The following is a 26,182-nucleotide window of genomic DNA, read 5'->3' on the forward strand; positions in this document are numbered from 1 at the left end:
AGAGCCAGACTGTGCTGTGCGTGGACACCTCTTCTCCTGGACATGGGGTGACCAAGGGTTGTCCCCAGGTCCATGTCTTGTCTGTCATTCCCATGTCTGGGCTCAGCCCGAGTGCAATAAAACCTGGATGCAGTTTAGGAGGAATCCCAGTCCAGCTTTTCTGTGTGCTATTAGTGACTTGCAGAGCTTCAAGGACCAAGTGGAAGGGGACTGGCAGAGCCCAAGGATGGTGATGCCACACCAATGGGTGGCTTTGAGTTTGTGTTCAAAGTGCAACCTCCTCCTCTTCCCGATGTGTTGTAGCAGAGATGCACTGAGCTTCCTCCCATGGGAGCCCTGACAGTGTAAATAGGATTTATTGTGCCTTATGCCTAGTTTGAACCACCTCTGTAAGTCCTTTGGAGTCCTCAGCACAAGAAGGACTTGGACCTGTTGGAGTGGGGCCAGAGGAAGCCGTGAAGACGCTCCGAGAGCTGGAGCCCCTCTGCTGTGAGGACAGGCTGAGAGAGTTGGGGTTCTCCAACCTGGAAAAAAGAAGGGTCCGGGGAGACCTTAGAGCCCCTTCCAGTCCCTCAAAGGGCTCCAGGAAAGCTGGGGAGGGACTCTTGATCAGGGAGGGGAGCCATAGGACGAGGGGGAATGGTTTGACACTGAAAGAGGGGAGATGGAGATGAGATTTCAGGAAGAAATTCTCTGGGCAGCCTGTTCCAGGGCTCTGCCACCCTCAAGGTAAAGAAGTTCCTCCTCACGTTTAGATGGAACTTCTTATGTTCAAGTTTATGCCCGTTACCTCGTCCTGTCACTGGGCACCCCCAAAAAAACCTGTCGTGCTTTATCTTATTTCTACTCTTATTGGAAAAAAATTGAGTGTGCTTGACAAGGTCTGGTTTTCTATGCCAGGGATACGAATGAGTCTCACCATCGCTGTTTCATTATTACGCTCAGGATTATCTTGGGTCGTCCTATTGAGTTTCTTAAAATCAAGTACACTGGTACCTTTCCATCTCATTGTCCAAAGCTTTCAGAAAGCTGCAAAATTTGGCAAAGTCTGAGTTTGGATTTGCTTCCAACTTCTAATTTTAATTCCCTTAACTTTTTTTCTAATTTTTTAGTTAAAAAAAAATCCATTTTATACATTAATTTTTTTTTTATGTGAGAAGTTTACTTTATAAGCTGTTTCCATCTGCTGTAAATCAGACTTTGTGCAGAACTTGCAGAAGCTTTTTTTACTTTTTTCTTCATGATTGTTGGCTCGTGATTTTTGGTTGACCATGAAGAAAATTGTTAAATGAGTTCCCATTATTGGCTTTTTTTTGCTTTTTTTTTTTTTTTTTGGATTCATGGGCTTTGTGGAATTGGCTTTTTGAAAGCATTAAGTTCATGGATTACTGGTTTGAATTTTTGAATTTTATTGTGTGTGCAAATAATACTTAATCAAATCACTCCTATTTAGGCAACCATTACTGTTTCGGCTGTAATAATTTCTTTATTGATTGAGATTCACCCTTACAGCTTCATCTGGATAGAGGGAGTTAAGAGACCGATGCTTTCTTAATTCCTAAAAATCGGAAAAAGACCCTGAGATTGTCGTTCAGCCTTGAGTCTTCCTCATTGGTTGGGCTCATCCGTGGCGTGGTTTGATGATCCGTAATAGATGCCAGTTGTTATTTCATCTTGCTGTTATTCCAACCTGTTATTTTGCTTTCTAAACAGTGGTCCTTAAGTGCTTCTGTGAGTGAGAGATGGGGTGAGGTACCAAGACATTTTAATTGTTCTGAATATAATTTGTTATTGTTATAAAATCACAGAATCACAGGCTGGCGGGGGTTGGAAGGGACCTCTGGAGATCATCTAGTCCAACCCCCTGCCAGAGCAGGGTCACCCACAGCAGGTTGGACAGGAACGTGTCCAGGCGGGGTTTGAATGTCTCCAGAGAAGGAGACTCCACCACCTCTCTGGGCAGCCTCTTCCAGGGCTTTACCACCCTCAAAGGAAAGAAGTTTTTCCTCACGTTCAGATGGAATTTCCCATGTTCCAGTCAGTTCCCATTGACCCTTGTCCTGTCACCGGGAGCCACTGAGAAGAGTCTGGCCCCATCCTCTAACACCTGCCCTTAGATAGTGCTCAGTGTTGATGAGGTCCCCTCTCAGTCTTCTCTTCTCCAGGCTGAACAGCCCCAGGTCCCTCAGCCTTTCCTCATCAGAGAGATGCTCCAGTCCCTTCATCATCTTTGTAGCCTCCACTGAACTCTCTCCAGCAGTTCCCTGTCCTTCTTGAACTGGGGAGCCCAGAACTGGTCCCAGTGCTCCAGATGGGGCCTCTGCAGGGCAGATCAGAGGGGGAGGATGACCTCCCTCGACCTGCTGGCCACGCTCTTTTGAATGCTCCCCAGGAGACCGTTGGCCTTCTTGGCCACAAGGGCACATTGCTGGCTCACGGTAGTTGTCTGTATTGGGTGAGATCAAAGGGCTGTCAAGCTCCATAGTGTGTCTGACAGTCGATGGAAAAGAACGGAAGGAAGAAGAAAAGTATTCTGGGAGAAAACTCTGGATGCTTGTCAACCTGTGCAAGCTGCACATGTTGACATATATATATTTATATGTATATGTGTATATACGTATTTTTCATATAGGCATATATACATATTTTTCAATTTGATATCAGCTTGATTTTTAGTGGGGTAAAAAATAGAAGTTTGACTAAGACACATGAGGGAAATTTGGGAGACGGTCTTTATTTCCACTTCGGCATGAATTGACACTTGTCTCGTGTGCCTTGTTTTGGGGAGGGGAACGTCCTTGTTGTAAAACATCGTTGCTGTTTTTAAATCGCATTATTCATGCCTTAAAAATCCAAATAAAGCCCCAAACCTTCCAGGCACTGAGGATGGGACTACCACATAATCACGCATCTCCTTTAGAAGGCAACGTTTGTCGACTATAAAAGATTTTTATGAACTAAATTTCATGCAAATTCCTTTTGAGGATTGTAATTAAATCTGTTTCGATACTTTAAAAACTAAGTTGATATTTTTCAGGGTGGTTTTCAGCGGTAGAGAGAGGGGAATCACAAGAAGTGAATTGCTTGGTGGTGAAGTTCTACACCATTTCAGGAGGCAATGCTGCTTCCTTCAGAGCTCCAAATTCATCAGTTAATCACAGCATCTGGCCTTAATTTCTTCTCTTTAATTGTAGCGTTTCTGTGGAGCTCCTGGTGCAGTTCGACATGTTTTTATTCTTAGCGTGGAAAAATTCCTGCCTACGTGTCCCTGCCCTCGTGCTCCTCTACGGGATGGTTCTTTGAGAAGGTTGACCAACTTCTGAAGAAGAGAATTGTGTTGGGCTGGTTTATTTTAACCTGAATATTGGTGTTCTGGGCAGAGGTCCCAGGAAGAAGTGTCCCAGCCCAGGTTGCGAAGGTGATGAGATGTGGTAGGAAAGCAAAGCTTCGCAAGGGGTGAAAGACAAAAACTGGTGCCAAAGACAACCTACAATAGAACATGTCCCTTCTCTCCTGCTTTGGAAATAGAAATCAGCCACCAGGGCTTGCTTATGCCATAAACGAGCACTCTAGTTTAGTTACATCATGCTTAATTTAAAAAAAAAAAAAAAAAAGGAAAATATTTAAGGAAGCAAAAATAGGACATAAAGAAATAGTCTTCCATCCTTTTCCTTTCTCCTTCTTTTTGCCGGTTCTTTCCGTCTGTCAGAGAACAGAAATTTACTCTTCTCTCTTCCGATTCCATGTGGAATATCAATGTATGTGCATTTTCCTCTTCACACGTATTGAATAAATTCACTTTTCAAAATTGTGATCCCACTTCTCTGTGTTTAAATTTCTTTGATAGCCAAAATGCTTTATGCATTTTGGAGAAGAACCTACTTGTTGGAAATCCTTGCTCTTCCAAATTCTTCCTCTCCGTGAAATTATCTGTATCTTCTGAAGCCGAAAGACACCAGATTTAACCGGTTCTTGCTACACACCCCACACACCCCCCCCATAAGCATCACCAGGTTGGTTTTAACCGATTATTCTGTCTCCGCAGCACTAGATGGTGCTGATGACAGTATCTCTGAGCCTTCAAAACCACCAGTGATTGGAAAAGCAGTGCTGCTGGTTCAGAGCAAGGACCGCTTTGCAAATCCAAATCTGAATTTCGACAGAAATACCAGTCTGTGAATACAGAAGGGGAAAAGATGGAAACCCTTCTGGTGTATCTTATTTCTGCATTGACTTCTTTTTAACAGGGAACGTTTTCTAGTGGTTTTTGACTAATAGTTGTGAATTAGTGGGAGGTTGGCGATTGGTCCCAGCAATGACACATCTCGGCGAGGCTGTGTTGGATAGCACGCAGGAAAAGAATAAGATTCTGGTTTTCATGACGTCAAATATATTGTGTTACCCTGAAAACACCAAATATTCTCAACCCTTGTAACCACCACGGAGGTCTTGTAATCTCATCTGACGTTCTTGCTGTATCGGTCCAGTTGTGATTATACCGCCCCAGCGATAGTGTCCTGGTGGGACTGGGATTTGGGTGGCTGTGGAACCAGCCCTGGTTTCAACCGTGCCCATTCCTCGTGCTGAACCTTGAGGAAGGTACAACCTACCCAAGGGCTCTCATCTGGGTTCATTAGATACCTTAAGTGTGGCAAAGGTTGTCCGTAAAAGGAAGCTGTTAATCTGTTCTAAGAAATATCTGACTGAAGAGGTGTTGGGTAATGGTGGAATTTATTGAGTTGGCTCTTGGGAGGTAAGATTTGGGCTTAAGAAGCGTAACTAAATCCTTGTGGTGGTGAGAAGTGTTGGAAAAGCCTTTTCCCGAGGCTCTTGACAAGCAATGAGGGGACAAACAGTGATACTCCGAGGAATCTACTCCTACAGTCTGTGAAGGACACGATATCAATGATGTACGTTAAGTAAAAAAAATAATAAGAGGACTTCTTCAAATGCTGAGCATCCTTTCTTGAGGCAGAGAAGCTTTCCAAACACTGAAGCTGTGCTCCAGCTCTAAGAAGTAGAAGCTATCTAGAATATAACACTGAGGTAGTATTTCGCTACTTAGTTTTTTAATTACTAAACTGACTTTAATTAATAGCACCTTTGCTGTGAGGACAGGCTGAGAGAGTTGGGGTTGTTCAGCCTAGAGAAGAGAAGGCTCCAGGGAGACCTTCGAGCCCCTTCCAGTCCCTCAAGGGGCTCCAGGAAAGTGGGGAGGGACTCTTGATCAGGGAGGGGAGCCATAGGACAAGTGGGAAGGGTTTTAAACTGAAAGAGGGGGGATTGAGATGAGATCTTGGGAAGAACTTCTTTGCTGTGAGGGTGGTGAGAGCCTGGCCCAGGTTGCCCCGAGGAGCTGTGGTTGCCCCATCCCTGGAGGGGTTCAAGGCCAGGTTGGAGGGGGCTTTGATCAATGTGGTCTGGTGGGAGGTGTCCCTGCCCAGGGCAGGCGGTTGGAACAAGGTGATCTTGAAGGTCCCTTCCAACCCAAACCATTCTATGATTTTGGAACTGAATCTGGTGAACTAGGAGTCTGCCACTGCTCCTTGTCCCAAGAGCAAGAGTAACCAGCCCTAAGAGCAGCGTGCTGAGCCATTAGTGAATTTTTTGGTGCTTGTTTGTCAAGGCAGCCTTTTTACCCTCTAAGGACCAACGCGGTCATCCTAGGAAAGCCTGACAGGAGTCCTGCAGTGCTTCAAAAGAAGCCAGAGAAATGTTTTTAAATACAGAAATCCTTAAAACACATGACCTTTACCAAGATGTGAAGAGGGGAACATGGGTTATCTGGGAACTGAAAGCCATATTTGAGATATCCAGTGGCTTTACAGAATTATTTGACTCCTTGAAGCTACTGAGCGGTACCTGGTGGCCTTTGTCCACTGCTTCTGCTGACATCTCATCCCTCCTTCCACCATTGCAGTCAAGTTACATTCTCCTTTTATATCAGATATCACAGCCTCTGTGAGTGTCCTCGCTGTGCTTTTTTTTTGGAATGGACAAAAAAAAAAATATCTTTATTTCTCTGTATGTATATGGACCTCTGATTTCACAGGTTGCTTTTAAAGCTGAGGGTGATGCTTTATTCCTTGACTTAGGCTAAAATGAATTTGAAAAGCACTTAGACGATCAAACTGCCAAAACTCAGCCTCCAAATACCCAAAGCTTCCGTCATATACTTGGATTCTTCCTGTACCAAGCAAATAGGTTATTGAAATGAATAATAACACAAGATGTTTAAGGATACATTGCAATATATTGCATGAGGTGCTGAGCTTAAAAATGGCATTTTAGTCAACACATGAACGAAAATTGCATGTAGACCATTACTTCTGTTGTAGTTTGACTTTTTAAGAAGGTAACCGTGACCGTATGATGCTCTTCACGTCATTTATTGTATAGAACGCTTCTCATTCAAATTCTGCTGTTGCTTAGCCCAGATGTTAAAAAAAAAAACAAAAAAAATAAGTTCTGCAATTATCGTGCGTTGCATTTTTTAAATTTCCTCATTCAAGTTTGTGTGTGTAATAAAACATCTCTTCTGACGGGATATTTCAGAACGCTATTGTGAAATGATTTTAATCCCCCCCCCCCCCCCTTTTTTTTTTCCCCCTCCAGCTTATTTTCTTTGCTGTCTAAAAAACACAACAAAGTGTTGGAGCAGGCGACGCAGTCCTTGAGAGGTTCCCTGGGTTCAAACGACTCTCCCCTTCCCGATTATGTGAGTATCGAGCTTCCACATTTTGGTGGGTGCTTCAAAACAGAAGCGGGGCATCCCTCAATCTCCAAAGATTTATCGAAACGGGTGACGGCTCAGTAACCACCGACACCAAAATACAGGAACCTGTATGAATGATGTCATGTCTGAAACGTCTTTTTTTTTTTTTTTTAAAAATAAAATTACACTTACAAATGGCAAAACAACACCACGACTATTCCTAGCGCGAAGACTTACTGTACCTCATCGGCTCGCAATTCCCGTACAGTTAAAAAACACCATTTTTAAGAACGGGCCCTTGGCATCCGCAGGAGGTTCAAATGCCTACGAATTCTTGAAAACGATTCCCTAAAAATGCTTGAAAAACAATTCCCAGTGAGCTTTTGGGGGAGCGCTGCAGTCGTGGGACAAATTGGTATGTTCTGAAGATGGGAATACGTAGAGTCCTCTTCGGTTTTACTGAGCCAATACCCACAAATAGGCAACAATTTTGTAATTTAATTGCACGGCTTGTTGGAAAATCTCTAGTTTCGGTACGAGGAGATGTCTTCCAAGGACTTTGAATAATATCTTTGTACTGCTGAAGTATCGTTGGTTTGTACTCGTTTGAACTCTCGCTGCGAGGCTGTGTGAAAAAGTGTCGATTTATCGGTTGCTCTGGATTTTTGAGGACGAAAAATGTAACAACTGTTTTATTTTCAGCCTTAATACGTGTTCCAGGACATGCCTTTTTGAGACTTAACTGTCATATTACTCTAAACGTGAAGTAGAAAAGTGCCTAAAAAAGATAATTTGACGTAATAATTTAATGGCTTAAATTTGATTTAACTAATTGGCGTTTTAAATGTGCGTCTTTCAGCTATTATTGCTGACACGTACCATACAAACTAGAGGCACTTCGTTATTCAGAGACACGCGGGTCTAGAATCATAGAATCATAGAATTGCCTAGGTTGGAAGGAACCTTTAAGATCATCTAGTCCAACCATAGTCTAGAGAGAGAACGGATCGGGTTTTTCCTGTGTATTCCCCCTCTCTTTCCGTGCTCTAATTCACGTGAAGCTCCTTACGACACCCGTGGTTTTAGGGCTTCTCATTTCTCTCCCAGAAGTTGCCATCTGACCTTTAATTCTTGGAACTTGAAACACTTCAGCAAGAACCTCCTCGAGTTAGTTTGTGGTTAAGGAGTGGGAGATCCCACTTCTCTTTGCGTGGTAAGGTGATACACAAGCTGGATAAAGCTCTTTCCTCTGCATGGGCTCGAAAAACTGGAAGCTCTCGAGACTTCGGACACCTCGAAGAGGATTTGGTGGCCCTTTCCCATGGCTTCGCTTCTCAAGGAATAGGGGTTCCTGGTATAGGGGCTTCCACTGTGGTATTTTGGATGCATTTTTGAGTGTCGTGCTTGATAATGCTCTTGGGGCTGTATTTGTCGGAGGTGATTAACCCTAGTGTCATGTCCGGTTCTGGTTTTAAGCAATTACACTGTTACATGTTCAAATACCTCCCGTGGTCTCATGGGTCTTTATTGAGCTCTCCTGGAGTGCTGTGGGGCTTCAGTTGGCTTTCAGGGCAAAGGGAGGCTTCTTTGGTGGAGATGATGGCTTTTCATACCGGAGATACATCGTACCATATCATACCAGAGACAAGAAGGCTCCGGGAAGACCTTAGAGCCCCTTCCAGTCCCTCAAGGGGCTCCAGGAAAGCTGGGGAGGGACTCTTGATCAGGGAGGGGAGCCATAGGACGAGGGGGAAGGGTTTTAAACGGAAAGAGGGGAGATTGAGATGAGATCTGGGGAAGAACTTCTTCGCTGTGAGGGTGGTGAGAGCCTGGCCCAGGTTGCCCAGAGAAGCTGTGGCTGCCCCATCCCTGGAGGGGTTCAAGGCCAGGTTGGAGGGGGCTTTGAGCAACCTGCTCTGGTGGGAGGTGTCCCTGCCCAGGGCAGGGGGGGTTAGAACTGGATGGTCTTTAAGGTCCCTTCCAACCCAAACCATTCTATGATTCTAGAGCTGGTTCTACATAACATGCAGTGCCCCTGCCCAGAGGGGTTGGAGTGAGCGCTTGGGACAGGGTTTATGGGCACAGGAGCTCCATAAACTGGAATTGCTGCTAAAGGCTGTGTATTTTGATACCAACCTCTGAGTCGTTGTGGTTAAATAACTGCCAAGCATCTTCAGATCCCTGGAGAATAGGGCTGAAATTTTTAACACTAACTTCTATGCCTGATAGAGGGACTGCAGTTGTATATGGCCTGTTGTCAGAATATTGATTTTATGAAAAGAGCCTTATATTTTCTTTTCTAGACAAACAAATTACCATCCCCGCTGTTCAGAGGAAAGAAAACAGCATGATACACACATGTGTTTGTAAAAGAGCACATATATATAAATACCTATATAAGTGCACACACCCATAGGCATTAATGTGAAGATATCTATGTGTATATATTTCAGGATGTGTAATAATTTGGTGCTTGAAAACGATTTTATGGATTTTGGGCTTCTTTTTAGCTTACTGGATGCAAACTCTACTGCAGCTGAGAAAGGACCCAAGTACGTAGTTATCCCCAAGCAGACGGAGCCAGCTGAGAAATGCAGTTTATGGGGAAGCGCTCTGGAGTGCAGCCTGGAGATTTAGATGCTTCCCTGAATTTCTTCCCGTTTATTGTCGGTGCGACGTAGGGAGGGAGGGGACAAGGACAGCAGTTGGAAAGATTGCTGTAGGGGAGAACTGAAGTCCATTGCCTGTATTTCGGAAGAAGAATATATACTTTTATGCATGGCTTTTTTTTTTTTAATGTCCAATGGACATTTTTTTAATGGACTCAATGATCTCAAAGGTCCCTTCCAACCAAGAAGATGCTGTGATTCTGTGAAATAGTTCATGTTCCAGCACAGGCAATTGACTATATAAAAAGTTGAGGCCAGATTTCATTTACTTCAGCATATTCTGCTCCTGAAAGCCCATGTTTGTGTTGTCTGTAAGGATAGGGAAAAATCTGAGAACTGAGATAACTTTAAGTGTCTGAAGAACTGAAGCTCGTTCTACCACCGTATGCCAGTGTGGAGCTGGGAAAGGGGGAACACTGAGGTTGCCTCCTCTGCCCAGGTTTACATCTAGGGAGGAGGAGGATTGTTTAGCAGACTATTCTCGTCATAGGTTTCATTCAGATCAGTCAAACATATGCTTTAAAAAATACATTTCTCCTTATTTTAATTATTTTTTAATTTATTTAATTTAGAATTACTTTTTTTACGGCGCTGTGTAATCCAAAAGGGAATTTTCATGGTACCTGCATCACAAGGGGTAAATCGTCCGTAAAATTATTCTAGGTCTTGTTTATGGTTTTACCTTTCTACTCATTGGTGAGTACCAGACTTCAAAAACCAAATTATGGTAAATACTGTGAGTTCCTTCTTAGGGCTAGACCAAATGGAGATGAGATGGGCATCTCTTAATTCCGGAATGCTCGAGGTGTAGTAGTGTTTTTCCCATACTTTGCTTCCGTTACTGTGAACACCCAAGTTCTTGACCTAATATACAGTCCCTAAGCTGCTGATCATCAATGGTGCTAAGAATATATTGGGATTCTCCTTTTTTGTGGTCTTTTTGTGAGTATCCGCTGTGGACTACCATCGAGTCTGTGGTGTGCCGATAAAGCTGTGGGTGTTGTGCTGTCAACTAGAAAAAGGAACTGACCCAGTTGGCTTTTAGAGTGCTCTTGTTGAGGTTTTCTGAGCTTTAAAAAAGAAATAAGAGCAAAATGTTTTATTTATTAAGGCTGGACCAGTTTCCTGGTCCTTTCCTGATAAACTGTTGTCAATACAATGGGATTCAGGAGCAGGATGGAGAATCACAGAATGATATGGGGTCAGAAGGGACCTCTGGAGATCATCTAGTCCAACCCCTCTGCTAAAGCAGGGTCAACCAGAGCAGGTTGCACAGGAACGTGTCCAGGCTGGGTTGGAATGTCTCCAGAGAAGGAGACTCCACCACCTGTCTGGGCAGCCTGTAAGTCAGGGCAGCTTGAGAAGTCAGTGGGGAGAAGAGAAGAACCCCCCATCATCCAACCATCACCTTGAAGACAGGATCCTTGGTTAGTCCAATTCTCAGGCTGCTTCATGTACTAGTTTTTAAATAAGCTTTATTATTGTTATTTCCATAGTAGCAATGACCTGTTTTGAAATACCGCAGTTTGGTCAAGTTGTCCTTGCCCATGAGGATCTCCAGGCTTGATTGGGAAAAATCCAGTCGGGGTTTTTATTGCTTTCTTCCAGTTCAAATCAAGACAAATTACTTAAGTAAACATATCAGTGGTGTTCTTAGTAATTTTATTACAGCCTGATGTAATTTGTTAAATCATAGATACTTAGCAGCAGAACTGGGAGCATGCTAACTTCTCTGAGAAAGCAGCACATCAGACCTGTTGTTGGAGCTGCCAGCTACCCAAACGGTTGATTTTTAAGGATTTCATGGCATTGTCTGCGATTTTGAGCACTTCAACACTTGTCATACTGCAGCTGGAAAGGAGGGATTCTCCTTAACTCTTTCTAGGAAAGGAGGGGATGGAGAATCATAGAATGGTTTGGTTTGGAAGGAACCTTAAAGACTATCTAGTTCCAAACATCCTGCCCTGGGCAGGGACACCTCCCACCAGACCAGGTTGCTCAAAGCCCCATCCAACCTGGCCTTGAACCCCTCCAGGGATGGGGCATCTACCACCTCTATGGACAACCTGGGCCAGGGTCTCACCACCCTCATAGGAAAGAATTTCTTCCTAATATCTCATCTAAATCTCTACCCTCTTCCAGTTTGAAGCCATTACCCCTCATCCGATCACTGCATGCCCTTGTAAAAAGTCCCTCTCCAGCTTTCTTGTAGGCCCCCTTCAGATACTGGAAGGCTGCTATAAGGTCTCCCTGGAGCCTTCTCTTCTCCAGGCTGAACCCCCCCAACTCTCTCAGCCTGTCCCCACAGCAGAGGGGCTCCAGCCCTCTGATCATCTCCGTGGCCTTCTCTGGCCCCGCTCCAACAGGTCGATGTCCTTCTGATGTTGGTGGCCCCAGAGCTGGAGGCAGCCCTGCAGGGGGTTCTCCCCAGAGCAGAGCAGAGGGGCAGAATCTCCCTGGCTCTGCTGGCCACGCTGCTGGGGATGCAGCCCAGGATGCTGGGAGTTTTCTGGGCTGCCAGTGCACTTTGCCGGCTCATGTTGAGCTTCTCATCCACCAACACCCCCAAGTCCTTCTCCTCAGGGCTGCTCTCCAGCCATTCTCTGCCCAGCCTATATTTGTGTTTGGGATTGCCCCAGTCCAGGTGCATGACCTTGTACTTGGCCTGGTTGAACTTCATGAAGTTCGCACGGGCCCACCTCTAAAGCCTGAAGAAGAGTATAAATTTTGAATTTTGGCAAGCTTACGTCAAGGGGTTCAGAATTCTCTCCCTGATGTAAGAAAAAACCAAATTTGCTTAACACAAAATAAAAATGAACTGTAAGACTAGCTTTAGGTTCAAAGAGACCCAAGGCATCATCCCTTGGGTCTGCATTTGGATACAAAGCTTTTGATTTGGTTTCTAAATTTATTTCCGCATCTCTTCATACAACACAGGGACGAGGGGGTTTATTTTTATGGCACTGGGAACCCAACCTCTTGTTTACTGGTGGTGGGCGTGAAGGCTGTGGAGTTCAAAGGAAACTCCCCGGGACACGTTTTGAGAATCACTCAACACCCAGGGTAGGGGTCGTGGTTCTAAGCACCCCACGCTGCTGTCTGCGGGAGTTCTTCTCTTCCCATCCGTAGGGATTCTACCAACAGCCTTCGGTTGCATTAATGGAATAATATTAACAGAAAATAGCGTAGGTAAGATCATTACTAGCCACATAGGAAAAAAATGCTAAAATTCACTTCAGTTTAACTTTTTTTACCTTCCAAATTTTGGCTATTAACAAAAAAAAAATAAAAACGCATTGTTCTATCCAGATGAAGCTTAAACGCTTTAGGAAAAATTCTAAAAATAATCCCACTTAGTGCCAATATCTTCAATTATGTCACATATAGGGCTGTCACTTAAACAGCACTTCGATGGTGGAGGGATTGTGTCAGTGATAGGAAAAATGTACTGTTAGACTTTTCTATTTACAAGTGGGCTCCTGTGAATATACGAAAAGCCATCCTTTAATTCCCTGGCTGAAATCTGTTGGTTTTGTGTTATTTAGGGTATAGAAATAAATGCGTGTTGGCAATCCAGAGGGAAAAATGTAAAGAATAGGAGTGGAAGTAAGCTATGTGTATACCTATAAGTGTATCATAGACTCATAGAATGGTTAGAGTTGGAAGGGACCTTAAAGATCATCCAGTTCCAACACCCTTGCCATGGGCAGGGACACCTCCCACCAGACCAGGTTGCTCAAAGCCTTGTCCAACCTGGCCTTGAACCCCTCCAGGGATGGGGCAGCCACAACTTCTCTGGGCAACCAGGGCCAGGGTCTCACCACCCTCACAGCAAACAATTTCTTTCTGCTATCTAACCTAAATCTCCCCCCTTCCAATTTAAAACCATCACCTCTTGTCCTGTCGCTACACTTCCTGACAAAGAGCCCCTCTCCGGCTCTCCTGTAGGCTCCCTTCAGATATTGGAAGGCTGCTCTGAGGTCTCCCCGGAGCCTTCTCTTCTCCAGGCTGAACAACCCCAGCTCTCTCAGCCTGTCCTCACAGCAGAGATGCTCCATCCCTCTGATCATCTTCATGGCCCTCCGCTGGACCCCTTCCAAGAGGTCCATGTCCTTCCTGTGTTGAGGCCTCCAAAGTTGGACACAGAACTCCAGGTGGGGTCTCACAAGGGCAGAGTAGAGGGGTAGAATCACCTCCCTTGACCTGCTGGCCACACTTCTCTTGATGCAGCCCAGGATGCGGTTGGCTTTCTGGGCTGCCAGCGCACATTGCCGGCTCATGTTGAGCTTCTCATCCACGAGCACTCCCAAGCCCTTCTCCTCAGGGCTGCTCTTCAGCCACTGGGCTGCTCTCCAGCCATTGATATATATAAATATATACATTGTATATATAAATATATACAAAATATATATATTTTTATAAAAACATACATATACACACAGTATATAGTTTTATATATTATATATGTATATATATATAAGGTCTGCAGTAGCAAAACTTGGTGGTACTGGGAGAGTTCCCAGTCAGAGCTGACTTTTCCTGGCTCTTTCCCAATCCAGTTAAATCTACCTGCTGTGTGGAGCTGGCGTTACACGGAGGCTTGGAATTCTGCGCATGTCAATGAGGTTTTTTTTCCCTCTCGTCTTAATAACGAGAATTCAACTTCGCATTCGGGCGATGAGATTTCTCTATTTCTTTTTTTTTTGGGGGGGGAGGGGGGGGGTGTTTTTTTTTTTTTGTTTTCCTTCTCGCTTTGTGCTCCGTAATGGTCTAAATGAAGTCCAACATTTAGATTCTTCTTTGATTTTATCCTTGATTTCTGTGGTAAATAGAAAGCAGCTGTCGATTTAAGCATCTAATTCTTGAAACTCCTAGGCCCCTCAAGCGTCATCTGGAAATAATGTAGCTTGTAAAACAAAGCTAAGAAGAAAAAGCAATGTTTGTTTTATGTGGGATGAAGGACTTCAGTTGGGGTCCTTCTAATTCGGCCGTTATGAGGGTTATTAAAAAGCAGTATTACAAAAGGGGTTTCAAGAAAAAAAGAGCTTTTTTTTTTTTTGCAACTTGTATCTCCTTATTAGAGCTGATTATGTTCAAAGCTGCAAGTACTTCGTAAATAGTCATTATTTTCGTTTCTCCAACAGAGAACCAGCCTAATCTGCCTCCTGTACGTGGGTAGACGTTAAAAGGTTCCCCTATTTTCATTTATTCCCCGGGAAGAAATTGTCTTTCGTAAATAAGGACTCCATATTTATCTTAGAAATCTGGGATTGCTAAAGAGTAGGTGAAATAAAGTCTATGAACTGCAATATTAACTGTCTTTTAAACATAATGAAACAAATCTAAAAGCTATGAATTTTCTGGATTCAGTTGAGTTGCAGCGGATGAAAGATGATGGTACCAGTCTGGAGTCAGCCTTGTTTTCCAGTATCTCTAGTTTAGTCATGGCCTTGCTCAACAACTAAAGCGAAATGAATCACAGAATCCCAGAATGCTATGGGGTTGGAAGGGACCTCTGGAGATCATGTAGTCCAACCCCCTGCCAAAGCAGGGCCACCCAGAGCAGGTCCCACAGGAACGTGTCCAGGCGGGGTTTGGAATGTCTCCGGAGAAGGAGACTCCACCACCTCTCTGGGCAGCCTCTGCCAGGGCTCTGCCACCCTCACAGGAAAGAAGTTCCTCCTCATGTTTAGGTGGAACTTCTTATGTTCAAGTTTGTGCCCATTTCCTCTTGTCCTGTCCCTGGGCACCACTGAAAAAAGCCTGGCCCCATCCTCCTGACACCCACCCTTGAAGTATTTATAGGTGTTGATCAGATCCCCCCTCAGTCTGCTCTTCTAGAATGTTCTAGAAATACCTAATACTAACAGCTGTGGACTAAAATCTTTTGTCCACAATATTTGTCTGCCGTTGCATTGTCATATAAATCCTGTTGTGTCCCTTCCGTGTCACTAAGCAGAGTTTTTTCATGTAATAATAAGGAATTTCAGGTAAGGTTACAGGATGTTGCGATGCAAATGTATTTTGACGGAGGGTGATGTCCAAAAAAGTAACTCATTTGCTATCAATGTGAACAATATTTGAGCCATAAGTAAATATTGTGATGTTTTGGGGATCATGTAATACATTCTCTGCTTGCATATCTAAGACTGCATTAGATATGTAGCGGCTCTATCTAATTTTTTTTAATTGTCTCAAGAACTGATTTAACGCAGAGCTCTGCCACCAGACCTAAGTGTTTCCCTCTAAGTGCTTGCTATCGCGAAGAAATAGGAAGCCTTCCCCGCCATCGTCTGATGACTCTAGTAATGATGCAGAAATGAAATTAAACCCACTTCCGAATCAACTGGTCAGCCGTAACAGAATTAGCGGCAGGCAATTAACGTCGTTTAGCGGGTAGCCTGTAAAATACTGCTTAGTGGTAACTGCGGCGAACGGACCGAACGGGTGTTGCTTCTTCAGCTGTAGAATTGAAGACGCCGTGGGCGGAATGGGAAATTTTTGGCCAATTAAATCAAGACTCCTAATTGAAATATATCCATATTTGTTAAATAGTTGGGGCGGGGGGGGGGGGAAGCTAAATTAGTTTATTTTGTCTTAATGTTTCTTCAAAACTCAGGAGCCACCTACTTTTTACCAAAAGCACTTCCATATTCTGTTTGTCTGTATTTTCTTCCATTTTTATATATCTTATGAACGTTTATGTTTAAGAGTCTGAACAACTTCCTTTTTGTGTATGACTTTTTAGATCCTTTTGTTGGCTACTTTAACAAACTTCTAATAAGTTTATACAACAAAACGCTGCTTTAGGATGTTTGCTGAAGGTAGTTATATGGGAAACCAATATAATATTTTAATGTTTTTGTATGGTATGTGCATTCTAACAACTGAAGTTGCATTTAAGAGGAGAATTGCCCTTGATTTGCACTAAATTACCTTCTTTTTGATTACTCCGAGTTGATGGCTTGAGAGCAGAAGTAACATTTTCAATATCAGGTTATTCTTGGATTTGCCTGTCTCCACTCCAGTATTGAGCCAAAGGCCTATAAATACATTTTCTAAATATTAGTCATACCCTCCTTCAGATGAGTTATATTTTAGTTCAAGAATATTACTCCTACCTAATCCCCCTATTTTTATATCATCAAAAATAACCTTTTCAGAATAGACTGAAATAACCAACCTAACCCAAATCTAAAGCAAGCTTTTTGGACTGAGTAATAGCCAAATTCTGCAGTTCTGTCTGAATTCTTAATCAGTTCTTCCCTTGAAATGAACTGGGAACTTTTCCGAAAAAATGCTGCATAAATTATCCTTAAACAGAAAGAAGAAACGATCCTGAAATCCCATGGTAAAGATGTTGGTGAAGTCCAATCTATTTAAACTTGCATATATTAGTATGAAGGACTAATGGTTGTCGGCACTTGGTCTTTGCATTATCGTGTCTTTAATGGTGTGGTTGAAGGATTTGGAGACAAACATTGAAGAACATCAAGAAGATGCTCTTTCATTGTTCCTGAGCTCCACGAAAGTCTCATTGGTGTCTGGTATTTGTGTTCTATAGATGTCTTTAATCCTTATTTCACTTGGAAACCCTCAGTATTTGGAAAAATAAGGGTGAAAATTCGTACTTTTTTTTTTAAAGAAAATTTAGTGTGGTGGCATCATCTTATGATCATCTGATTGAAGATCTTTCGTTCTTCAGATTTATGAGACGTGAGAACAAATAGGAAGAAGTGGGAAGAACTTCTGGCAGTAGCAATACAAACACCTACTGAAGTCTTTTTAAAAGCCTGTTATTTCGGTCATTACACACATTTGAAGAAATCAAGACATGAACATCATCATTTTTTCCTTATTGTCCTCCTTTCATAATTATATAGGTTTAGGGTTTTGCCATTATTTTGCAGGAAAGGCTATAAATGATGGCATTTGTTAATATTTTTTTACTTAAAAGACATGTTTTGAATAAGAAGACTTAAGTGAGCGTCCTTTAAAGAGAAGATGATCAATCATAGAATAGAGTCATAGAATAGTTTGGGTTGGAAGGAGCCTTATAGACCATCCAGTTCCAACCCCCTGCCCTGGGCAGGGACACCTCCCACCAGAGCAGGCTGCTCAAAGCCCCCTCCAACCTGGCCTTGAACCCCTCCAGGGATGGGGCAGCCACAGCTTCTCTGAGCAACCTGGGCCAGGGTCTCACCACCCTCACAGCAAAGAAGTTCTTCCCCAGATCTCATCTCAATCTCCCCTCTTTCAGTGTCAAACCCTTCCCCCTCGTTCTATGGCTCCCCTCCCTGATCAAGAGTCTCTCCCCAGCTTTCCTGGAGCCCCTTGAGGGACTGGAAGGGGCTCGAAGGTCTCCCCGGAGCCTTCTCTTCTCCAGCCTGAACCCCCCCAACTCTCTCAGCCTGTCCTCCCAGCAAAGGGGCTCCAGCCCTCACAGCATCTCCATGGCCTCCTCTGGCCCTGCCCCAGCAGGTCGATGTCCTTCTGATGTTGGTGGCCCCAGAGCTGGAGGCAGCAAGGCAGGGGGGTCTCCCCAGAGTGGAGCAGAGGGGCAGAATCCCCCTGCTCACCCTGCTGGCCATGCTGCTTTTGATGCAGCCCAGGATGCGGTTGGCTTTCTGGTCTACCAGTGCACTTTGCCGGCTCATGTTGAGCTTCTCATCCACGAGCACTCCCAAGTCCTCCTCAGGGCTGCTCTCCATCCATTCTCCCCCCAGTCTGTATTGATTCCAGGGATTGCCATGTCCCAGGTGCAGGCCCCTCAACTTGGCCTGGTTGAACCTCATGAGGTTCATACGGCCCACTTCTCAAGGTTGTCCAGGTCCCTCTGGATGGCATCCCATCCCTCAGGCGTGTCAACCACGCCACTCAGCTTGGTGTCACCTGAAAACTTGCTGAAGGTGCTAAAGAAGATGCGAGAGCTTGGTTTAGAAAGGGATGAGCGCTATCTCAGGGTCTCTTCACGCCTCCCCAAATTAAGCAGTAGAATTTTGTACCCTGATTTTTCTACTATGCATGGGAGAGAGCTGGAAGCCTGATTCAACACAAGGATTTTAGAAGGGCCTGAGGTGTGAGAAAGCAGGAGCTGTAGATAGAATATGGGATATATGAAAAAGCCATCATAAGACTCTCTTTAAATACTGTTTATTGCTGCAACATTTGCTCAACTCAGACTAATGACAGATTTTGATGAGAAAAAACACCAGTACTGATTTTCCAAAGCATCTTTTTTTGCTGATTTGGTCTTTAGACCCTTTTCCTGCTGCCTCCTTCACACGAGTGGGTTGTTCAGAGCTTTTCAGGAGAAGGTGGTTGCTCTGGACGGTTGGACTTTGTCAAACCCTCTGTAGACAAACAGAAAATCCCAGGGCAGTAGCTCTCCAAAAAGGAGGATTTATTTTTGTAACTGCTATGTATTTCAACAACGTAATAAAATAAACTTTTAGTGTTCCTAGAGCAAGGTTTTGATTGAAAAATGGAGTGCTTAAAAACCCAGAAGTACGTTACCATATGTTATAAACATCTCGGTAATTCGTTTTTTTAAACATGCAGCCATATAAAGGAAAGGAAAGGAAATGGATGCAGAAGGAAGTCTGTTCAGCCCCTTTTTGGCTGTTTGGTACTAAATACTTAATTGGAATTGGAATCTTTTTACGCTACTTTTTCTATATCTGAGAGATTGGTGAAACACGAGAACTTTTTTGACGTTTCACCTTCTATTTCCAACTTCTTCTCTTCGTATTTTACAGGGAAAGTTACGGACTAACCAGTGAGGTTTTGGAACCCTTTTGTTTAAAAAAAAAAAAAACCAACAACCCTATCCATTTATATCGAAGAGTAGGAAATAGTTATAAAAAAATAAAATAGCATAACAAAGATCTTAAAATTCCTTCATTGCAGATATCTGTGATTTGGAATTGGAAAGACAGCCGGAGAAAATAAGAGAAATGAAGGTAAATCAAGACTTAGTGATTTTTGAAAAAGAGAAGAAATCGTTCACCTGTCAAATTGCTGCTCAAATCTGTCTGAACCGAAACACGAAGAAGTTAAAATGGGACCATTTTTGACCTCTGTAGAGTCACGCTTATTCCGGTTGTGTCCCAGTGAAGCACGGTCCCATCAACTTGAAATTTGTCTTGTTAGAGAGGTATTGTCCCCCAGAAGACCATATCACACCATCTCGCTGAGGGCAATTCTCACACTAATGGCTCTCGTTAATATTACCTATGATGTCATGCAACTGCTGTTAACTAGCAGTGTGGGTGGCCAAGGGACTGAATGATGGGATGAAGGAGAGGAGAATATTTTAGAGGGAATGAGTCAGTTAAGATTGAAAGACAGTCTTGGTAGGAAGTGAAAAAGAAAAAGGGTTGGAGAAGAAAAAGAACTGATATAGGCAGATATTCCAAACCAAAAATACCCTGCCAGGGCTGAGTCCTCTCCTCCTGCTCAGAAGCATCATCACATGGAGCAAAATTACCTACTGAAAATTGATCTCCTCATCACCCGGCCTGAAAAGCAGCATTAGCAGCAAAAGACTGACACAGTCTCCCACACCATCCTCATAGGTGAGCTTAGGAAGTGTGGATTAGAAGAATGGACAGTGAGGTGGATTGAAAACTGGCTGAAAGACAGAGCTCAGAGGGTTGTGATCAGTGGCACAGAATCTAGTTGGAGGTCTGTAACAAGTGGAGTCCCCCAGGGGTCAGTACTGGATCCAGTCCTCTTCAATATATTCATCAGTTACCTGGATGAGGGGATGGAGTGTAGCCTCAGCAAGTTCGCTGACGATACAAAACTGGGAGGGGTGGCTGACACACCAGAAGGCTGTGCCACCATACAGCGAGACCTGGACAGGCTGGAGAGTTGGGCAGGGAGGAACCTGATGAACTTCAACAAGGGCAAGTGCAGGGTGCTGCACCTGGGGAGGAATAACCCCCTGCACCAGGACAGGGTGGGGGTGACCTGCTGGAGAGCAGCTCTGAGGAGAAAGACCTAGGAGTCCTGGTGGACAACAGGATGACCACGAGCCAGCAATGGGCCCTTGTGGCCAAGAAGGCCAATGGCATCCTGGGGGGCATCAGGAAGAATGTAACCAGCAGGTGGAGGGAGGTCATCCTGCCCCTCTGCTCTGCCCTGGGGAGGCCCCATCTGGAGCACTGGGACCAGTTCTGGGCTCCCCAGTTCAAGAAGGACAGGGAACTGCTGGAGAGGGGACAGCAGAGGGCTACAGAGATGATGAGGGGCCTGGAACATCTCTCTTAGGAGGAGAGAGGCTGAGGGACTTGGGTCTTTTGAGTCTGGAGAAGAGAAGCCTGAGGGGGGATCTGATCAAGGCCTATAAATACTTCAAGGGTGGGTGTCAGGAGGATGGGGCCAGTCTTTTTTCAGTGGTGCCCAGGGACAGGACAAGAGGAAACGGGCACAAACTTGAACATGGGAAGTTCCATCTCAACATGAGGAGGAACTTCTTTCCTGTGAGGGTGGCAGAGCCTTGGAAGAGGCTGCCCAGGGAGGTGGTGGAGTCTCCATCTCTGGAGACATTCCAACCCCGCCTGGACACGTTCCTTTGGGACCTGCTCTGGATGGACCTGCTTTGGCAGGTGGGTTGGACTATATGATCTCCAGAGGTCCCTTCCAACCCCATGTGATTCTGTGATTAAAATGTAGAATAGAGAATTACAATTTTGTGTCTTCCTATTGACAGCTGTGGGTTCCTGTTCTCTGTGAAATAACTTTGTGGGAAACCCCTCAAACGTGTGAAGAGTGCATTTAGAAGAAATTGAAATTTAGAGGAATCTCTGTTTTTCATGTTTATTGAATTCTATAAAGTCACCCTGATGTTTTCCACGGGCGGAATTGGAAAGATGAACTTTCATTTCACTTTTCAGCAGTGATTTCCCTTAAACTTCTCGTTTCTTTGTAGTTGAGGAACTAAGGGAGACAGAAGAATACATTACACATTTCATACCCTAAATCACGTGTTGGAAATAGGAATTCTTCCACACAATTGGCTTATTACAGACACAATAACCCAGAAATTGGACAAAAAATATCAATTCTTCACAGGCTGGGAGTTAGATACAAACATGATGGTTAAAGAAGTCCGTGTGATGATAGTGAGGTGAACTTGTAATTAATTGTATCTTAACACACTGGGATAAGGGGAAGCCTGGGTTTTCAGCCTGATGAGAAAGCAACTTTCATTTTAAAGCAACAGCAGGAGAGATTTTGGATTAACGCATAAATTAAATAAATTAACAAATTTTTTTTTCTTGGTTTCGACCAACAGAAAATTTTTTTTCAAGGGGAAAGAATTTAAAAAGAAAAATGATAGTCGTATTCTATAGCTGTTTTCTGCCAGGGAAATACCGAACATAAAGCCATTTCAGGGAAGTGTCTTTTAAAACATTCATAAGAAGAAAAGATTCTCATATATTACCGTTATTTAATCCCGCTCTAACCTTATCCCCAGCGCTGCTGGGAGATGTCTGTGATTCGCCTGCGCCGCTCTGAAACAAAGTTGAGACGCGGAAGAGATTTTATGGGTTGTTTGGTTTTGGGTTTTTTTTTTTTTTTTTTTTATTGCCCTTCAGATATGTTACTGGAATGTGGTGGAGTTTTTCCAGGACTCCTCTTGTACGTATTTCGGCTTGAGCCCAAGCTGAGTTGAGCTGTGGCCTGCTACTGAAAAATATGACATTTTGTTTTTCTTCAAAGACGCTCTGTTCTGCTGCATTTTTCTTGATAGGGAGCCGGTACGGCGCGTCCGGAGGCTGTTCCACTCCATCCTCTTTTGTGTGTGTGTGTGTGTGTGTGCGTGCTCTAACCCAACCACTTGACCTTAAAGCAACTGTTTACTAATAACAATCTCTCTTATTCGAGAGAGAAAAGAAGATTGTAACATTACAGGTTAAATTTTAATTTTTTTCATTGCAAAAGGAAGCGAAATCTCAAAGTCTATCTCTTCCCTCCGGATAAACCCAAAAGAGAATGGATGGTGCGGTTCCTAAAGTCGGGTCTTTAAGCTACTCACCGGCGACTTATCCCTGGCACTTGCAAAGAAAACAGATGCTTACTCAGTACAGAGGGAAAAAAAAAGTTATCTGAACAAATAACGACGAGTTTTCCCATTCCCACGCTAATCTTTTACATTTTTGATAAATGGAGACAATAGGAAGAGTCACGTTACGTTCCCGTGGGAAAAAAGCTTCCTTGGATTTTTATGAAACATCGAATTATTCTGCCGCAATAAATTAGCCGTCTTACCTTGTGGCGGACTCTGTTAATTAGAATTCGGTAGAAAACGTAGCTTAATTTATAAGTAGACAATAGTAATTGCTTGCAGGATTTTGGTGAGGGACAGGTGACTGACTCCGGGCTGGACGTACGATATGCGCAAGTTTCTCCGTCTTTCAAACACAGCGATTTCTTACCTTGCCCACATCTGTCGCCGCTGCGCTTTATGAAGCAAACTACCCAAAATTCAGTTTTGTCCCCAAAGAGATGAGATTTCATAAATGTTTCAGCAAATTTTATTTGTTGGGGCAACGTGGTTTTTTCCGTATTTCTGTCAATTAGGAGTGGTTTTCTTCACTATTTGAAAAAATGTTCTCTGCTGATTGTAGTTAATTTTGGAGCTGGTACCTGTGTACACAGACTTCGGGAATTATTTTCTGTGAGTTTTGGGGTTTCCAAATCTCGGTTAAAGGTTCATTTTTTGGCATTCATGTTCCGGCTGATGGGTGTTTCCAGACCATTCGGCAGGAAGCGGAGCAGCGGTCGTCAGCTTCTCTGTTGATCAGAATTGATGCGGCTTCCGGGGGAATGCACTTGAAAAATAAGACGGAATGTAGGAAAAACAACATTTCATCTAAAAGTTACTCCATTTATTTGGTTTGCCTGCTCTCGGCTCTCAAAAAGCTGTTTCTCGTCTCCTTCCTATTTGCATCTTATTCAACCTGCGAGAGTTGAATAAGTTCTTGAAATTTGGTTATGGAGGTTTTTCAGGCCCATCTTAATAGAATCAATAATACTACTACTGGCAGTGACTACTTTTGAAGAGGTGGTAAGATAAGAGGAAAACAAATAAAAACACTTTCTTATACTTTATTGTATTTTAAAAGGCCTTACCTATAGATCCTTTAGACTGCAAACCACTTCAAAGACCAATAATGGGAGTTTTTCTTTTTCATACGAAAGGTTTCTCACATCTTTGTTTATCTATATGCCTTAATTTTCAAAATATTGTAACACCACAACTCCCTGAAAGGAGGGTGTAGTGAAGGGGGGGTCGGTCTCTTCTCCCAAGCAACAGGCGAAGGGACAAGAGGAAACGGCCTCAAGTTGCGCCAGGGGAGGTTTAGGATGGATATTAGGAAAAAATTCTTCACTGAAAGGGTTACCAAGCATTGGAACAGGGCTGGAGCACCTCTCCTATGAGGACAGCCTGAGAGAACTGGGGTTCTCCAGCCTGGAGAAGAGAAGGCTCTGGGGAGACCTTATAAGTGGCCTTCCTGTACCTAAAGGGGGCCTACAGGAGAGATGGGGAGGGACTCCTGATCAGGGAGGGGAGCCAGAGGACGAGGGGGAACAGTTTTAAACTGAAAGAAGGGAGATTGAGATGAGATCTGGGGAAGAACTTCTTTGCTGTGAGGGTGGTGAGAGCCTGGCCCAGGTTGCCCAGAGAAGCTGTGGCTGCCCCATCCCTGGAGGGGTTCAAGGCCAGATTAGACGAGCAACGTGGTCTGGTGGGAGGTGTCCCTGCCCAGGGCAGGGGGTTGGAACTGGATGATCTTTAAGGTCCTTTACAACCCGAACCGTTCTATGATTCTATGCCCAGGGAAGTGGTGGAGTCACCATCCCTGGAGGTATTTAAAAGCCGGGCAGATGTGGTGCTGAGGGACATGGGTTAGTGGTGGTTTTGTCAGTGTTAGGTTGATGATTGGACTCGACCTGAAAGGTCCTTTCCAACCTAGACCATTCTATAAATCAGTATAGTATGTGTGCCAAGAGTTGTATTTCTGAATTACTTTTCTAACCATGCTGCTATATCTTAATATATCAGAAGAAATGAAAGCATTTGTCATGATTTATCTTCAGCTCTGGGGTAAAATGATGGCTGTAAAGCAGCATATTCCTGCTCACAACAGTTTGGGAAACTTGTTCCTTAAACCCTTATGAAGTGGGATAAGGATATTATTATTATCATCATCATCATCATCATTATCATCATTATTATTATTATCGTTATCATTATTATACATGGCTAATATTGTCAGGAGGCTGTCTACAGTTGTGGTGATTTTCCATTAATGTCTTACTTAACTCGTACCTTTGTAGTGTTTTCTTGGTTGAGCAAATCAGGAGTCTTACACCGGGGAGCCACAGGGAGGGAGGCCGGGTGGCCTCAGCAGTGACACCGCTTTGCTGGCTTGACGTTCCCCGGATGATAATGATGGAAACGTCTGCTCTGCAAACTCCTCCTGACTTTCTTAGGCCTCCCATGGAAATTTCAATAGCGATTTTCACCCTCAGGGCAAGAATACAGAACTTTTTGGCTGCTGAGTGTGTGGAGAGCAGCACTGACATCCTGTGCGTCATCAGGAGCAGAAGATCTTCTGCTTGATAGTATGGAATTTATGGAAACTTGATGCATTCTGTGTTTATTATTGAGGATTTGGATCCCAAAGTCTCACTTGTGATGTTTCTTCTCTTAAGTAGGGTCAAAAATTGCTCAGAGTGGTACTTTCAGTAGAAGACAACTGTCATCGTTCCAAGGGAATGATGGTTTTTAAATGTCGTGGCAAAGATGCTGAACCACAGTATCCAACCAGCGAGGAACCACTGAAGAACTTCTGAATCCATCTTCCGTGCGGTTGACAGCTTTAGTGAGGGATTGGTATTTTTTTCACTTCGTTTTGATATTTTCTCAATCAAAATTGCTTCGACGCTGAAGACGGGCCTGCAAAATCCGTAGCGCTGAGTGATCTCCTTGAATGACAGCAGTTGATTCATTGGAAATACGCTGGTAGATGTAGATATATTTTGCGAGGCGTGTCGTAGTTGTTACCGCCAAATATAATACCAAGGGTGAAGAAAATAGTTGGTAATATAGTCAGGGATGAGGCATAAATGAAAGGGCTATAAGGAACTGGTGGATAAATTACATTCCTTTAACTGTGGTGGAGGAAAATTTGGGAGGTGTGAAGGGAAAATGTGAAGAAAACTGTTCGGTTTAAATTGCTAATTGGTCTTTTTTTTCCTGTCTTTTTGCAAGATGTAGTGTTTTTCCATCCTGTTCTTCTTCATGCTAGAAATCAGGCCTTCTATACCTCGGTTCAACATCACCTAGGATAAAAAGGTTAAGAACCCGTTCCAAACAGGCATTAAAGATATGATAAGGATTCTTAAATCTGCACTTAAGTACGTATTAAACCACCAACATCAGTGCTCGCGTCAGCGACTGTAGCCTCCTGCAAAAGAAGTTAAGAGGTTCATCAGAAACCATCTTGAAGGATGGACACTTCCAGGTCTCGAGATTTCGTTAAGCAGCACTTACGTATTAAGTGCAAAAATGTGAAAGTTTAGGTGAGCGTTATAGAAGCCCCGCCATGCAATTTAAATAGCAAATTTAAAAAAAAAAAAAAAAAATTAATTAGGAAGTGTCGAAGTTTCGGTTCACGTAGCGGTAATTACTGCATGACACCTCCAAACAGTTTTGCTGGTGACATTTTACAGCAAAGCTCCACGTGTAGTGCTGGAATCAGAAACTTCTTCACTTAAGTAA

General features: G+C 43.7%; 1 protein-coding gene across 13 annotated transcripts in view; it reads left to right on the top strand.

The window, feature by feature from the left end:
* The window catches only part of DYM (dymeclin), a 264,015-nt gene that overhangs the window by 176,713 nt on the left and 61,120 nt on the right, over window positions 1–26,182 (top strand). For all 13 annotated transcript variants that reach the window (XM_074165634.1, XM_074165630.1, XM_074165639.1 and 10 more), the window contains one exon: window positions 6,616–6,718. In XM_074165634.1, the coding sequence (XP_074021735.1) occupies window positions 6,616–6,718 (103 nt within the window). The remainder of the gene's footprint in view (window positions 1–6,615; window positions 6,719–26,182) is intronic.

Source organism: Numenius arquata, chromosome Z (genome assembly GCF_964106895.1).
Source record: "Numenius arquata chromosome Z, bNumArq3.hap1.1, whole genome shotgun sequence".
Lineage (NCBI taxonomy): Eukaryota > Metazoa > Chordata > Aves > Charadriiformes > Scolopacidae > Numenius > Numenius arquata.